This window comes from Lissotriton helveticus, chromosome 2_2 (genome assembly GCF_964261635.1).
Source record: "Lissotriton helveticus chromosome 2_2, aLisHel1.1, whole genome shotgun sequence".
In the NCBI taxonomy this organism is placed as follows: Eukaryota; Metazoa; Chordata; class Amphibia; order Caudata; family Salamandridae; genus Lissotriton; species Lissotriton helveticus.
The window spans coordinates 189,538,706-189,553,920 of record NC_136060.1 but is presented as its reverse complement, the minus strand read 5'-3'; the positions used below and the strand labels follow the sequence as shown (position 1 = coordinate 189,553,920).

General features: G+C 46.1%; 1 protein-coding gene across 3 annotated transcripts in view; it reads left to right on the top strand.

The window, feature by feature from the left end:
* Positions 1 to 15,215, top strand: part of KLHL5 (kelch like family member 5) — a 506,424-nt gene that overhangs the window by 155,410 nt on the left and 335,799 nt on the right. The window contains exon 1 of one of the 3 annotated variants that reach the window (XM_078678330.1): positions 1,988 to 2,686. The exons of 1 other annotated variant lie outside the window; for it this stretch is intronic. In XM_078678330.1, the coding sequence (XP_078534456.1) occupies positions 2,310 to 2,686 (377 nt within the window). In that variant the 5' untranslated portion in view covers positions 1,988 to 2,309. Of the gene's footprint in view, positions 1 to 1,987; positions 2,687 to 12,371; positions 12,437 to 15,215 lie in introns of those variants that run through there. One more of the 3 variants, XM_078678333.1, reaches the window with a different exon arrangement.

Here is a 15,215-nt window from a genome sequence, read left to right as displayed (position 1 = left end):
GTCAGTCATTCAAACTGATTCAATGGTTCACTGATCTATGGTATGAAGGCTGAACTTTTTTTTTATATATGTAATGTATTGCATTGTTATTTGAAAAAATGAACAATAAAGTTTTAATAATGTCCGAAGGAACATTAAAACCTAGTGGAGAAGTGTTGTCTCTAACCACTCAAAGGCTCTTAAATGTAAAAATGTTTACTCCAGAACTCCTCCTCATTAAAGTACTTCACTGTGGAGATTTCAAACATTACACCTAAACCATACAGGCTGAATATCTTATATTGCACACTTGGCAACAAGAGTCTAATTGATGGGTTTCTTGATTAAAGCACTATTCAACTCGCCTCCTTATGTGATAATATTTTTCAGGGACATTTCAACCTTCACTGGGAATAACATGAAGCCACTTGCACATTCCTCCACAAATCTTTTCTTTTGAACATTAACCGACTACAACATTCCACCTCCTTACCCACAAAAGGGCTGTGCCCTGGCCGTTTTTTAATAAAGAAATGTTACATGTAAATCACTACCCCTCATGAATTTGGTCAGACATGTTAATTCCTTTCAAAATCCTGAATATAATGCACATTTTTTGCACCGAATAACAAACCGGCTAAAATCTAGAGATCTCAAACACATTTCCAACCAACCTTGGCAAAGCTAATAGATCTGGCGTAAATGTGCTAGCACAAGCAAGCACAAATGATCATAGAGTATTAGTGTGTGTCTCTGTGCGTCCTATCACATTCTGTATCTTCTAAATCTGTGTCCTGTATTTTATTCCCAGCAAGCGGTCCTGCTATTTTCTAATCCTTTAGATTGTGGTGCTGGTGCCGTGCAGCACCACAAGCTCAGGGAATCAGAAACTGGGCACAGACGTAGGAGTCATAAACCGAGACAAGTTGTCCAGGGAGACACCACCAAAACTCTGAGCACACTTGTGCGTGCTTGTGTTTGAATGTGTTAGTATATTAAAGCCACACCTATTGGCTTTGCAAATGCTTGCCACGATATTGAGTGCCCAGAGTTGATATTTTCTAGCATACTTCTCCGCCTTGATGCCTTTCCTCTGTAGCAGACACATTGGCCTGGTCATAAAGAACGTGGTTTGGTGTGACTTCCGAGCATGGCGTTGGACCACTCTTCTGTTCGCCTGTGCCCTCTGGCACCTGCATCTTCCTGCAGCTTTGAGACGAGATGGAACGCATCTGATTTGAACGTGGTCTGAGGCTTCAACTGTCTTGAAGCGATAGCCTGTGGTTAGTTGTTGCTGCCTCAGTTCCCATGGGGACTTTTAGGCCTGTCCACGGTCATCTGAGACGTTTGCATTACATGAAGGGAATTCCTCGTTTTTTGCCTCTTCACGACCTCCCATTATGCAACCTGACATGTGATATATCCTTTTGCGGCCTGGGGCCCAGTGCTTCCTGTCTGTGACCTCAGAAGAGCAATGCCCGGTGATGAACGGCGCAGCCATAAGTGTTTGAGTACCTTTCTTGGCTACAGAGGATGCGTGCGGCTGCCCCCACCGTGGCGGAACCGAGACGTGGAGTCTGGCGTGCTGTGGGTACACATCTAACAGAGCTAGGATGAAATGCTGCATTTTTTGTCCGCGTCCAACTCTGAATTGCAATTTTACAAAAGGCATCTCTCGAATCCTTAAAAATCATCACTTTAAGAACAATTCTTGTTGGCCTTGCGCGCTGACGGTTATGGTTATCATACTGCAACTTTCATTTATATGCATCTCTATTTGTGTTTTAAAAAAACATTGGTAATCGTGTTTTATCTTTTGCGTTCTGCTTGCCACCGAGCCCAAAAGAAAAACAGTTGTGTACATTTCTTCTGGGCATCTTAATCCAGTACCGAATGGGTTAACGGTCCAGCGGCAGCGCTGGGGCTTTCTGTCATTTGTGGTTTGAGAGCAGGGGGTGGTGTTCCGCATCTGAGAGGGTTTAATGAATGCTGTCAGTGTCTGAGCGCTAATGGTCGGGAGATGTGGTGCTGGGTAATAGAAAGTGCAGTGGTTCAGCATAAGCTGATTGGCGTGTGCCGTGTTTTTTGGTGCTCCATTTTCATCATCCTTTGCTACTTGCTTAGCTTTTGATTGGGTTAAAGAATATTAGCGCGTGCGTGCGTGCTGAATGTGAATAGATAATTTCCCTTCCCGCACTCCAGACCTGCTCGCTGCTGACAGGCGTAGCATGTGCGCGGTCTGCCGTGTCTCGATGCTCAAACCCCCTTCCTTCTCCGTGTAGTGCTTTTTGCTCTGTTGCCTAGACGATAGCGGCGGTCCTTCTCTGAGGATGTCTGGCTCGCGCAGGGAGTTTGATGTGAAGCAGATCTTGAAGGGCCGATGGCGCTGGTTTGGTCACCAGGCGGCCCCTTCGTCCTCCGCAGGTGACGGCCACCAGGGAGACTTCTGGAGCCGGGGAACAACTGCCGGCCGAAAGTTCATTGACACCGGCTACCTGCCCCTGCCCCAGCCCCTGGCGTCCATTGCTTACCGGAGGCAGCCGGACAGCCCGAACCCAATCCTCTGCTGCCCGATGGCGTCCCCCTCCGAAGTGCCCCCCATCGTGTTTACCTTGGAGGACTGCGAGGGGCCACGCTGGCTCGAGCCGCCGGAAGCCGACGAGCGAGGAAGTGAGGAGGACGTGGAGTCTGACAGCAGTTCATGCAGGTGAGGGGCTGCGCGCTCCAGAGTGCTGCGAAGCCCAGACGGAGGCGCTGCCCGTATACTTTCAGTCACTGACTTCAAGCCACACTGCTTCGATGATGGCATTGAGAGTGTGCCTTACACATAAACAGAATAAAATCATATATATGTTAAGCAAACGAACTAGATATGTTTCCGCAGTATCAACTCCATGCAAGGTCCAGTCCTGCGAGTGAGGCGGATCGCATGTGTGGGTGATTATTCTGTCTACAAACAGTCCAGATAAATAGCCTGTAATTGTATGTGCGTATCATATTTAACATCTATTTGAATGCGGGCTGTTCCCTTTTTATTTAGGAGAAAACGAGTTATAGTTATTGATTTGACATGAAACATTTTTTTGAAATAAGTGACATGTACTGGAATTCATTGATTGCATTTTTATTCACCCTTAATGTGTAGATGTTCACAACCAGGAGAGCTTTTTTGTTTTCTTTTTTAGACGCCCGCTAACGGTTCTTTTTAGCCAGACCCTTGATTGTTTTCAGGGCTTACAAATGAACGCATCCATCCAAGTCCCTCATCAAGGGCGGGAAGTGCACCAGGCAGACCGATGCTGTCTGTAGCCGGGGGACGTAACCTTGAAGGCGCAGCATGGGTCTACAGATGCCAGTGAGCCTTCGAATGAATTAGTGTCGTTTTTAAGAGAATGTCGATCAAGAAGTGCTCGAGCCTGTACATGGCGTTTGTGTGTGATGGTAAAAGCAATTTATCCTTTTCCAGTGTCACATAGAAGTGAGCGGAATCGACCTCTGTAGAAAGGATCACTGGCTGCCTAATGATGGGGAGACGGGGAAGATGTACAAACCTCTGATTAATGTCCGACCATGAATGCCCTCCTCAGTACCTCTAGCGTGGACTAGCTCTAGCTGAATAGGTGTTCTATTCTATTCTATTCAGCCGTTTTATATATTGCATGGCTACCAGAAGGCCTCCCAGTGCTGCCACTGATACCGTAAAACATCCAGGGACTAAAAAGTTATTTCCTGAACAGCCAGGTCTTCGAGGCTTTGCGGAAAGTGAGTTCTTGCTCCAGAAGGCGTAGTTTGAGAGGCTAAAAATTCCAGAGTTTGGACACCAAAAAGGATGTGAAATATCCACCCCAATGCAATCTCTGCGTGCTAGGGACCTTGAGTAGATGGCAGAAGTCTTCTTATCACGTACAGGGAGGCTAATTACCATAGCAAAAGGGGCCTCTGCTGTTTTATCGCCCTATTCATAATGCACAAAGATTTAACTGAATCTGGTGCTCCACCGGGAGCCAGTGGAGATCCTTGGGAGCCTTAGTAACCGAGTGATATTTAGGTGTAGCTAAAAGAAGTCGAGAAGCCACGTTCTGCACAGTTTGTAACCTTTTCTCCACATAGCAAGGTGAGCCGTGGTATAGGGCATTCCCATAATCCAGGCGTGACAGCAGTAAATCCTGTACAATCGCTCTACTGGCTGTAAGAGGGAGGAATTTGAGTGGTCTCAGAATGACATAGCAGCTGGAAGAAATTATTTTAGCTTGGTATTCCATTTTGAGATTGGGATGAAGCCACATCCCCAGGCTCTTTTTTTTGGGCTATTGGAGGTCAGCAGCATGCTCAAACATTCTGATAGGGGTCGCGGTACACTGCTCCAGAGGGTATTGCCCAACACCATAACTTACGTCTTGTCCTTATTAAGTTTTAATGTACAGCCGGCCATCCAACTGGAGTCAGAGATAGATAATTTGAAGTTTGGTCAGGAGAGATAGACATAACCAGCTGGGTGTCATTGGCGTAAGGAACAAATGACAATCCAAACGATTGCACAATGTTGGCAAGGGGGAGCATATACAGATTAAAAAGAGTGGGACTTAGGGAGGAGCCCTCAGTACTTCATGTGCAGATCTTACAAACACAGTCATTTGTGAACCCGCACAAATGCAATACCCATGTGTGCCATTGAGTGCCTTTACGTGGCACTGCACACTCAGCAGATGTATGTTTTATTTGTTAAAAAACCTTCGCTAACAGGGCAGTGATTGTGTTCTTTCAAATTGCTGTGATTAAAGTTCTGATGTATAGAACCTCCTTTCTGCATTTGAGGACAAGTAAAATTGTAATGTGTTTCTTCTTCCTTGTTCTTTGAGATCTGTAGCGTAGAGCAGACGTTATGTAAACACAAGTTGACCTAGCATACTGGGCAGCTGCCTCTGTAAACCCAGAAACGGTTTCTATGTATTGGTTATGCTTTCTGTATCCTCCCTAGTCACGAGCAAACTAGCCTACAGGGATATAAGGCAATCTCCTGGGACAATCTCCCATCTCTCCATTTGTTGAGCATTCCTGACCACCAGCCCAACCTCAGAAAGAGACCATATTATTAGAGTCTGCTCATTGTTCTATAAAAGGCTTTGGTGACCATCTCTATGTCTGCCAAATTCCCATTGATGTCAAGTGGATTTATTCTTTGACTGGCTGTTTGAGCAGAGGGTGATCATATATATTTTTTCATAACAAATTTTATTAGGTTTTAGCAAATGGATAACGCTGTGTTGGTCACAAATTATACATCGGATATGGAGAGTGGTGATCATATATTTAGTTGGCCATTGTACCATTCAGTATTCTTTTATTATATGACATATACTTTATAATATATATTATACCATCCTTCTTTTCCTCTAAGTGGTCTATGACAGTTGATCATCAGAGGCACATTGATATCCTCCTGCAGATATCTATTCTGCTTCTGACCGTTTATACATGGAAATGCTGAGAGTCAATATGGAATAACTAGGTAGTCTACCCAACAGTATCCGGATGTCCCTCACCAATGCATGGAAATGACCTCCTTTATGGAAATCTTTCATCTCAAGGACTGCCTTTGAAACATTAAAACCAAATTGAAGTCCTAAAACGTCCTCAAGTTAAACACCCTAAAATACTGGATTCATCCTCGTTGCCCGAGAGCACCATCGGAAGTTCGATAGAGAATGGCTAAATGAACTTCCTATGAAATGTTGTTCTCCTTGCCTTGCTCAAGAAGCATAATGCCTTGGCTACTGGTTAGGCTCAAACCTTTCCATGAACCCACACATCTAACACACAAACAAATCGGCAAGACTGCCCCCTCTTTGTAAAAAGACTGAAACCCTGCCTAAATCAAACCGATTTGCATACATTCATTTAAGCCATTATATTTTTTTTAATTGACTACAACACTGCTCTTCTGATTAGAGCATCTAAAACAACCTGGTGCCCACAAACATTTTTCCAGTGACCACATGTTCGTCAGAATGCAAAAAACGTATCTGAATATGAGACAGCTGTTCTGAGAGAACTTTAGGGTTTATCCCCGCAGGTGAGAATTTAATTAAAACTGGAGTGCCTCACTTACAAACCACTCAAACTTCAAACCCAATTTACCTCGACTCCGCTGTAAGAAATATCCAGTGTTAATAAACTTAATTACCAAACAGTTTCCTCTTCTTCACTCAAAGATTTAAGTGCCATTCTGTTGTGATTAAGCCTTTTTGGTGTAGCTTCCTTCATGTGGAACTCTCACCCGATAGCTCGAGGTGCCAGGGAAGTGTTTGTCCTTTCCGGAAAAAAATTAAAAACTTTATTATAGAACGCTTTCCTAATTCTGAAATCTTTTTCTAGCTCCTCCCATATCACCTTTGTAATGCTTGTTTGATTATTTGTTTCTTTCACCCACAGAATATTACCGTCATGCGGATGTCTTCTTCTGTAGCATCCTTTGAGAGGCCTTTTCACACTTGTGTCTTTTACCTACAGAACATTACCTTGAAATTCTGAGTGTCCTTTTGGAGGCTTTATATCCCGTTCCCTGCAGCTTGTTTCTTTCTTCAAACTGTAACGCATTCTGACCCCCCCCCCCCCCCTCTAGATGCTGCACAGAGTCCAAAGGTTCTCGTCGTCCGCGACAGTGGTGATAAGGTGATACTTAGAGAATAAAGAAGATTCAGGAGGAATGAGAAAAGATGTAACTGACTGCAGAAAAAACATAAAAACAGCACCAGCCTTCATATCCTACCAGTGCAATGATGCCAGCAGCCTGGAGTTCCAACAAACAGTGCTGCAGAGTCCTGTGCTTAGTGTGCTCATGCTACACATAGATAGTGCAGTTGATGCAGTGCCTGCTATGCTGTTGGAAGTCAGACAGTAGTCTATGAAAACCCGCTGGGTTTCCAGGTCTGTATTGGAAGAAAGCCCACAGCGCTGTGGCGTAAGGGGGCTGAGAGTAAAGCTAGAAGACGCCAGCTTGTTGAAGAGTCAAGTGAAAATCTGGCACGTATGTGAAGCTGTTTCGTGATGTGCAGTACTTTGAGCAGTAATGGTGCCTATTTAAGCTGCATTGCTTGCAAGAGTGCACACTAAGCATCATTTTAGCAGCACCCTAGAACACCTGAGCAGTGCTCTAATATAATTGGACCCTCCTCAAATATTGGAAGTACTTTGGCGATGACTGCACTACTCTGGCAAACAGTAGGCAGTTCTCATGGCATTATATTTCTTCACACAGACATTGTGACAGGCTTCTGGTGCGGGAACCATCGTGAATAGTATAGCTATTTTAAGTTGCATATCGCCTTTCTACCACTAATGCATTCTTGCAGTGTTTTTAACTGTTGTCCGGGTGGTTACAGGCCAGTGCATGCATGTATGGTTGGTTGGGTAAATAGAAGATTGAAAAGCTTAAATGGGAAGTCTTTAATGTTGTGAACGAAGAGCCTTTGAGTACACATAAGCTGTCGCGGGTTGCAAGTGACACCACAGACAACACTATCTTCTCTCTTTTTGTGTGGTTTGTCACTTGAAAATAGTGTTTATTCCGTACGGCCCGGCATGGTGGTGCTCCCGTGACTGCCAGTGTTCAGTTACTGGCAAGGAACAGTTTGAGTACACATACAACGTCATAGCAGCGCATTATGCCATAGCTCTAAGCATTATGTCATGGGACTAAGGGAAATGGAGGAAAGACTATTCCCTTGTCTACAATACCTATCTACAGTTCTATGGCGTTCTAGCCCACTGTCAACTGTTGTTACATCTGGGAGCGGGCATTAAACATTTGGCTACACTATACTCCTATTGGAAAATCCTATCCACAGAGAGCTGAACGTTCCAAGATAACTGGAGAAACAGAAAGCAAAACGGTTCACCTTGCTTTTTCTGTTTTCTAAGTGTCCCTACTCCACCTTGAGCGTGAGGCTACATGTGCCACCTGTTTGTTGTTTTCCAAAGCAATGAGAAAAGGTGTGTTAAGGTCCCGCGTGGAAGTTTACTTGGCACATGCAGGTCTTGTTAACATTATTCTATGTATCCCTGTACAGTCTGGTCTTTTAGCTTGCTTTAGGTTTTTTCGCGTTCGCTTCAGAGCTTTGTCAACTTGTTTGTGCAATCTCACTTTGTCCAGAATCCGGTCGCTTGAGGGATGTGTGTTGAATCTTAGTTCTTTTCCCTATATTCTACGTGTGCCTGCTCTAACATGAGTATAATGCTTCATGGAATATTACTGTATCACTTGGAGTTTTAATCTGATGTTTTGAGGCTCAAGTAGGCAGTACCATGCTCTTGGTGGGTTATCCCATGGATACACTCGGTCCTGCAACTGAACCTGTTGCTTTCTGAAGCGATTCTGTTGTGTTAATAGAGAGCTGCCTGTTCATACAGAGCATTTACAAGGCATGGCATGCACTGCAGAAACATTGGGATGTTGGAGCAGAGGACCTGTGGTCACCATCTGCCAACCATGGTCTTTAGTAGACCTCCCAACATTAGTAGGTGTTCTATCTACCTTCAGTGCTTCTCAACACTTTTATAATCTGCCTAGTGTTCTAGTTTAAACATTATTAAGCCAAACTATACATATTTATCAATCATCATTTTATTGAACTAGGCAATACAATGGTAGCCACCTTGTGAGGAGTCAATAAAATGCAGATGCCAATCTTGGTGCAGGGTTTTGATTACTTGGAAGTCAAAACAGGTTTTGCGCAGAAAATACTGCAGATTAATGTTTGCCTAAATCGTGTGGTTATTGTTGAGCTAGACATGCTAGGTTAGAACGTTAGGTCTCACCAGCGATATAGAAAACTCTAAAAATATGTATATCCAATACAATGGGATGCACACGAAAAGTAATCTACAGTGGTAACGTTGGGCCATAGAAAAACGTAAACACTAAATATGTTCTACATTAAGCTAAAACCGTACGCCATAAGTCCACTCCAACGTTACTACGACTTCTTGTGATATTTACCTTACGGAACAAGCATTGGCAAAGGCTTTTTACTGGAAATGCAAGCCAGACTTATTGGCTTTACTAAAGTTTGTTATCGTTCGAGCTTTTCAAACATGAGGTGCTCTGCACAGAATTGTGTGATGTGCCTAGACCGTTTCAAAAAAGGGAATGTGATGCGGAGGTTAGGGAATGTAAATATGACCCTACTAACCAGCACGTTTTTCATAGAATTACATTTTATTTATTTATACAATTTTACATAGCAATATATACAATTGAGCGGTGGGGCCGGCTGGGGGGGGGGGATGGGGATTTCAATAGACGCCCACGAGGGAAAATTATTTATTTATTTGATTTCCCCTTGTGGTTGTCTCTCGAAATCCCCCCACCAGCCAGCCCCACCGCCCCACTGCTCTTACATGCAGTGGCCGCGGCTTCAAGGAAGATGGGTGACAGATCTGCTGGAATTTGTGGTGCATATAGCAGCTAGAGAATATCTCCGAGTACATGTTGTGTGTCCGGCATTGGCCAGACTAAACGAACTGTGAAGAGGTGGTGTGGTGCACTTGGTAACTGATAGGACCTGGTGTGACCGGAGGTCGTCAGAGGTACCACAGGTTGGTATTTGCACAGCAAGTCAGCTTGCCAGCTGCGTGCGGGACAGGTTAGTGGTCTAAGACCTTATTGCACTCTGTCCCTCTCCTGCACTTATGTCTGAGAGTTTTGCACCCCACACAAACCTGCGAGACAGGTTTCTTGAAGAGGTGCTTGGCTGAGATGTGGTGTTGCAGCAGTCGTTTGATGATGGGGATCATTGCATCTGCAGCATCCTCCTGTGCGCGAGGCACAGCTCATGAGTCCAGTCTTCTGGCTGACTTGCAGCCACTGGAAGTACTGCCATCATGATCCCTGGAAAGAACTGTTGGGCAGGCCCTAAAGAAGCAACTGTGGCAAGTTGGGGACCGACCCTGGCTCCCCGCCATCTTCGCTGCTTACCCTGGGAGAAGGGGTATGCGGAACTCAACTGGTGCATGTCTGTTCTGGGGTGTAGCATGCTCTGCACATATGCTTCCCTCATGCCCTGACAGGAGATGAGTGAAGATGGAGCTACCTGGCCCCTGTTGCTGGGGGAGTGGTGCCTACTGCAGATAGGAGTACAGGTAGAAGTGATACTGGTGCTGCTTAGGAACACCATGCCTGAGACTGCAGAGCTAGATATGCAAAGCCAGCCATGTCCATTGTCCTTTTGTAAAGTGACACATGTTTACCCTTAGACATGGAAGAAAGACTGCCAGGCCATATGGTGATGACACTTCTGCTGCTGGTTCATGTGGCATGACGCATATTTTCAGAGGCATACCTGTACCTCACTGAAAGACCATTGGTGCCTATTTAAACATATGAACGAAATAATCTTAAATATATGGTCAATCAATCAATCAGGGGTTTATAAAGCGCACTACTCACCCGTAAGGGTCTGGGGGCGGGGGGGGGGGGTGTAAGTGAGGGGGTGTGCAGCTCCAGATCAGTCGAAGAGCCAGGTCTGGAGGCTCTTCCTGAAGGTGTGCAGAGTGGGGGAGCGTTTGATGTTGACTGGAGCTTGTTCAAGGTTTTTGCTGCGACGTAGGAGAAGGCTCTTCCTTCTGCTCTGGTTCTGCAGCTGCGGGGGTCTCTAAAGCGAAGGAGGTTCCTTTTGGGTACGTGGAAGGAGACTCTTTAGTTGAGGTATTTGGGTCCGATGCTGTGGAGGGATTAGTAGGTGTGGGTGAGTAGCTTGAAGGTTACTCTCTTCGTGATGGGAAGCCAGTGGAGGTCTCGTAGCTGCAGGGTTATATTCTCGTGTTGTGGGGTTCCGAGGACGAGTCTGGCTGCGGTGTTCTGGATGGTTTGGAGCTTGTGTAGCAGGGTTTTGTTGATTCCGGCGTAGAGGGCGTTTCTGTAGTCCAGTCTGCTGGTTATGAGTGCGTGTGCGGCGGTCTTTCTGCATTCGGGGGGGGGGATCAACTTGAAGGTCTTGCGTAGGATGTGGAGGGACTTGAAGCAGGTGGAGGCGACGCCGTTGATCTGGTGGGTCCTGGTGAGGAAGGAGTCTACAATAATGCAGAGGTTTCGGGCTTGGTCTGATGGAGTGGGTGGGTTTCCGAGGGCGAAAGGCCACCAGGTGTGGTCCCAGGCAGTGGAGTAGGGTCCAAGGACGAGGCCCTCTGTCTTTTCCGAGTTCAGCTTAAGGCAGCTATGGTTCATCCAGACAGCGACGTCTTTCATTCATTACTACAAGCTGAGTCTGGTGTCTTCAGGGTTCCTTGTGAGGGAGAAGATGAGCTGGGTGTTGTCAGCGTAGAATACTATGCTGAGCCCATGCTGTCTAACAATGGCAGCGAGGGGCTCCATTTAGATGTTGAAGAGCGTGGGGCAGAGCGAGGAACCTTGGGGTACTCCGCAGTTGATCTCTGTGGGTTCGGAGAGGAATGGTGGGAGTCTGATCCTTTAGGTCCTACCGGTGAGGAAGGAGCGGATCCAGTCGAGGGCGGTACCCCGTATGCCGGCGTCGTGAAGTCTGGCGGCGAGAGTGCGGTGGGAGACGGTTTCAAAGGCTGCAGAGAGGTCTAGTAGGATGAGCGCCACAGTGTGGCCCTGGTCGAGTAGCATGCACATTGATGAATTTCTCTGTGACTTTGGCTGCGAAGGAAAGGAGAGAGATGGGCCGGTAGTTTTTCAGGTCCGTCGGGTCAGCCACGGGTTTCTTGAGGAGGGGCCTGACCTCTGCCCGCTTCTAGTCGTCGGGAAAGATGCCGGATTCAAAAGAGGTGTTAATGGTCCCGCATAGTCCGGGTGCTATGGTGGCGGTGGCTCTGTGGTAGATGTGTGGCGGGCAGAGGTCCGTGGGGGCTCCAGTGGGTGTTCTTAATGGTTGTGGCAGTGTCTTCGTTGGTAGCCGGTTTCCAGGTGGTGATGGTGGGCTGTTTGTCGGTGGTGGGGAGGAGGGAGGTATCTAGAGTATGGTAAGTAGAACAGTGCATATACCTAAATCACAGTGTATGTGACCGTCACTATTTTAGTGTACTGCAATGCAACCTCTTAATGACACAACTTCTGCCCAATTAAATATTTGTAGAGAGGAAAATCAGCATAGGGGTGGTGCTAAGCCCTACTCTTTGTAATGGTTTTTAATGCTCTCTATGTGATTACATGACGACTGACTTTGCTGTCAAGCAAAGTCTAAACAGATTGTTTTAGCATGTGGATTTAAAGATCAGCAATGTTACTGCTAGTTATTTCAAAATATAACTTTTAGGCTTAAATCGACTTTTTTATTGATTTAAAAGAAAAAAAACAGGTAGCAGAAGCACTCGCCTACATCCACCGGCCGACAAGGAAACAAAGAATTAGGAATGTATCAATGGGAGATAACAGTAGAAGATCTGCAGAAGAAATGGGGAAGTAAGGATAGCGTAATAGGGAGGAGGGCAATGAAAGGTAAGAGCTGGGTGCGCTTGCTCAGTAATATCAAAATGTAATTTCCAACTGCCACTCCATTTCGTAGGAGAATTACGCTGTATCCAACTCGTCTATGGTAAGATTGAGTATCCGTAGGTACATTGGGCAGGAAAGTTAATCAAAGGTACTGGATACAAATTTCATGATGGAGGCTAGCTTCTAAAATACAGAGAAAGTCCTAAAGTTTGTGTAACTAGTCAGAGTGGTTGGGTGTACGGTGTCTGTGCCCCAGTTGGATAATAAGGCTTTTTTGGCAGCGAAAATTGCCAAAGCAATGGCTCTTCCCCTCTTTGATCTCAAGAGGTATGTCAGTGTGTTTGGAAGGCCTAAGAAAATATAACTAAGAAAACTGGGTATGTCTCTGTTAAACCTCTGGTCAATGTCCGGAAGAACATCTGCCCAGTATCGGTGTTTAGGGCAATGGCACAATAGATGAGACATGATTCCTAAAGTGTTGCAGTTGTGCCAGCAGCGATTTTCGTATCCCTTTTCCACTTTGCAATGTGTGAGGGTGTGTAATACCAATAATAGGTGATCCTAAGGGGTTCTCTACCATAAACACTGCAGGGGGACACGCAGGTTTGTTGCAAGATATCAGACAATTCTTTCTCCGAAAACCTATACTCGCATTCCATTTTCCACCATTCTCGTGCAGGAGAGGCCAACTCAGAAGGAACAATGTTTAGGAAGGCTTAAATGTCAGAAAGAGGATATCAGTCATCCTTCCGAGAAAGGAGCCATCATTTAAAAGGGGTAGATGGTCCGCTCGCATGGGGCACACCAGTGGAAGAGTCACCCAATGGCGAATTACGGTGCAATGACAGTATTCTGTCATCAGATAACCCAAAATCCTTCTGCAGTTCTGAGAAATCTAGTAAGCCCCGGACGTCGAAGAGATCTCCAATTCTTTTGCAATTAGCTTCCTGCCAGCAGGAGAAGGATGTGCCCTGCAAAGCAGGGGGAAAATCTGCATTTCCTATAATGAGCGTGAGTGGGGAGATGGGGGTTGAGAGCTGCTTCGACACACTACATTTATCCCACAACCTCATTGTCGCCCGTACTACTGGAGAAATATACACCCCTGGCGGTTAGTATCTCAGCAGAAGCCACAATATTTTCCAAATATATATACCCGTCACAGCCTGGTATAAAAAACACCAATGTTTCTGTGTGGTCGGGCGATGCCATTCCACTAGGTAGGGCAGCTGCGCCGCCCGATAATATTTCATCAAGTGTGGGATGCCTAATCCTGCTCTTTGCCACCGACAAGTATGATCGCTCCTTGGCTATCCTAGGGTGTTTACCTTTCTAAATGAAGCCCTTTGATATGCTGCAGTTTTTGCAGGACATGATGTGAAGGTTATAGTGGCAGCGTTTTTTCATGAGATACAAGTACTTAGGAAACAGAGACATTTTGATAGACGCTATCCGAACAATCCATAAGATGGGACCCCATGCCAAGATTGCACAATAGAGCGAGCCGTCACTAATAGGGATTCATGTAAATGTGGGATACTTGTAAAGCGCACTGTTACTCTACCCGAGTGTCCTGGCGCTGTAGACCGCTGGGGAACCCGTCCTGGTTTTCTCTGTGAGATGCTCCCTTTCTGGGTATCTCCAGGGTGAAACCAGGCATCCCCGGCGTCTGTGGGGGGCCGTTGTAGAGATGAGGCAAGCTTAATGCCCAGAGTTACCGAGTGTGTTCCCTGGTTAGAGTAGGCACTGAGGCGAGAATTATCGAGTCCGTTGACCCTGGTCCAAGACCCTGCCGCATCGGGAATTGAACCCTGGTCCCGGGCCGTTCTCTGCTTACAGGTCTGCCGCCTCTAACCAGTGAGCCACACCTCTCCACTTCATATTATTATTTGTCACAGTCTTATCTGGTGTGGAGAAAAGCTGGATCCCTAAGTATGGGATTCCCTTAGATGCCCAAGAATAGGGAAAAAAGCAGCTAGTTGGATTTGCTCAGCATGTGGAATATTTAGGTTAAGGGCCTGGGATTTGCATGGGTTTACTCTGAATCCGGAGGCTTTACCAAACCACTCATGTTCTTCTAAAAGTGAGGGTACAGATTCACAGGGCGTAGTAATTGCTAGAAGCACGTCATGTGTGTACATCGCCACCTTGTGGGTTTGGCCTCCCATATAGACTCCCTCAACAAGGGGATGTCGCCGCAATTACTCTGCCAAGGTTACCATAACCCGCGCAAATAGGAGTGGCGACAGGGGGCACCCTTGCTGTGTCCCTCTGGAGATAGAGAAGGGGCAGGATAGTAACCCATTAACTCATACAGATGCCACAGGTTCAGAGTAGCTAGATCATGTTCTTTGGTGGAATCAAGGTCCCAGACCGATCGCTTCCAGCACTGATTGTAAGAAGAGCCAGTGTATCCGATCAAATGCTTTCTCAGCGGCGATGGATATAAGTAGAGAGGGGGCTCTCAAACAGGTAGTCCTAGCAATAAGATGAATCAGGCGCTTGGTGTTATCACTGCAGCTGCGTCCCGGTATGAAGTTGGCCTGGCCCGGATCTATTAATCCAGGCATATACTGTCCTAGTCGGGTGGCTAAGATGCTGGTAAAAATCTTTGTATCTTCATTCAATAAAGAGATAGGGTGGTATGAAGTGCAGTAATGCGGATCTTTCCCTTATTTAGGCAAGACTGTTATAATGGTCGGTTTCATAATGTCCGTGAGGGAGACCTGAGGGAGACCTGGGTAAAAAGAGTTGTACAACCTGGTCAGCACTGGGGGCAACA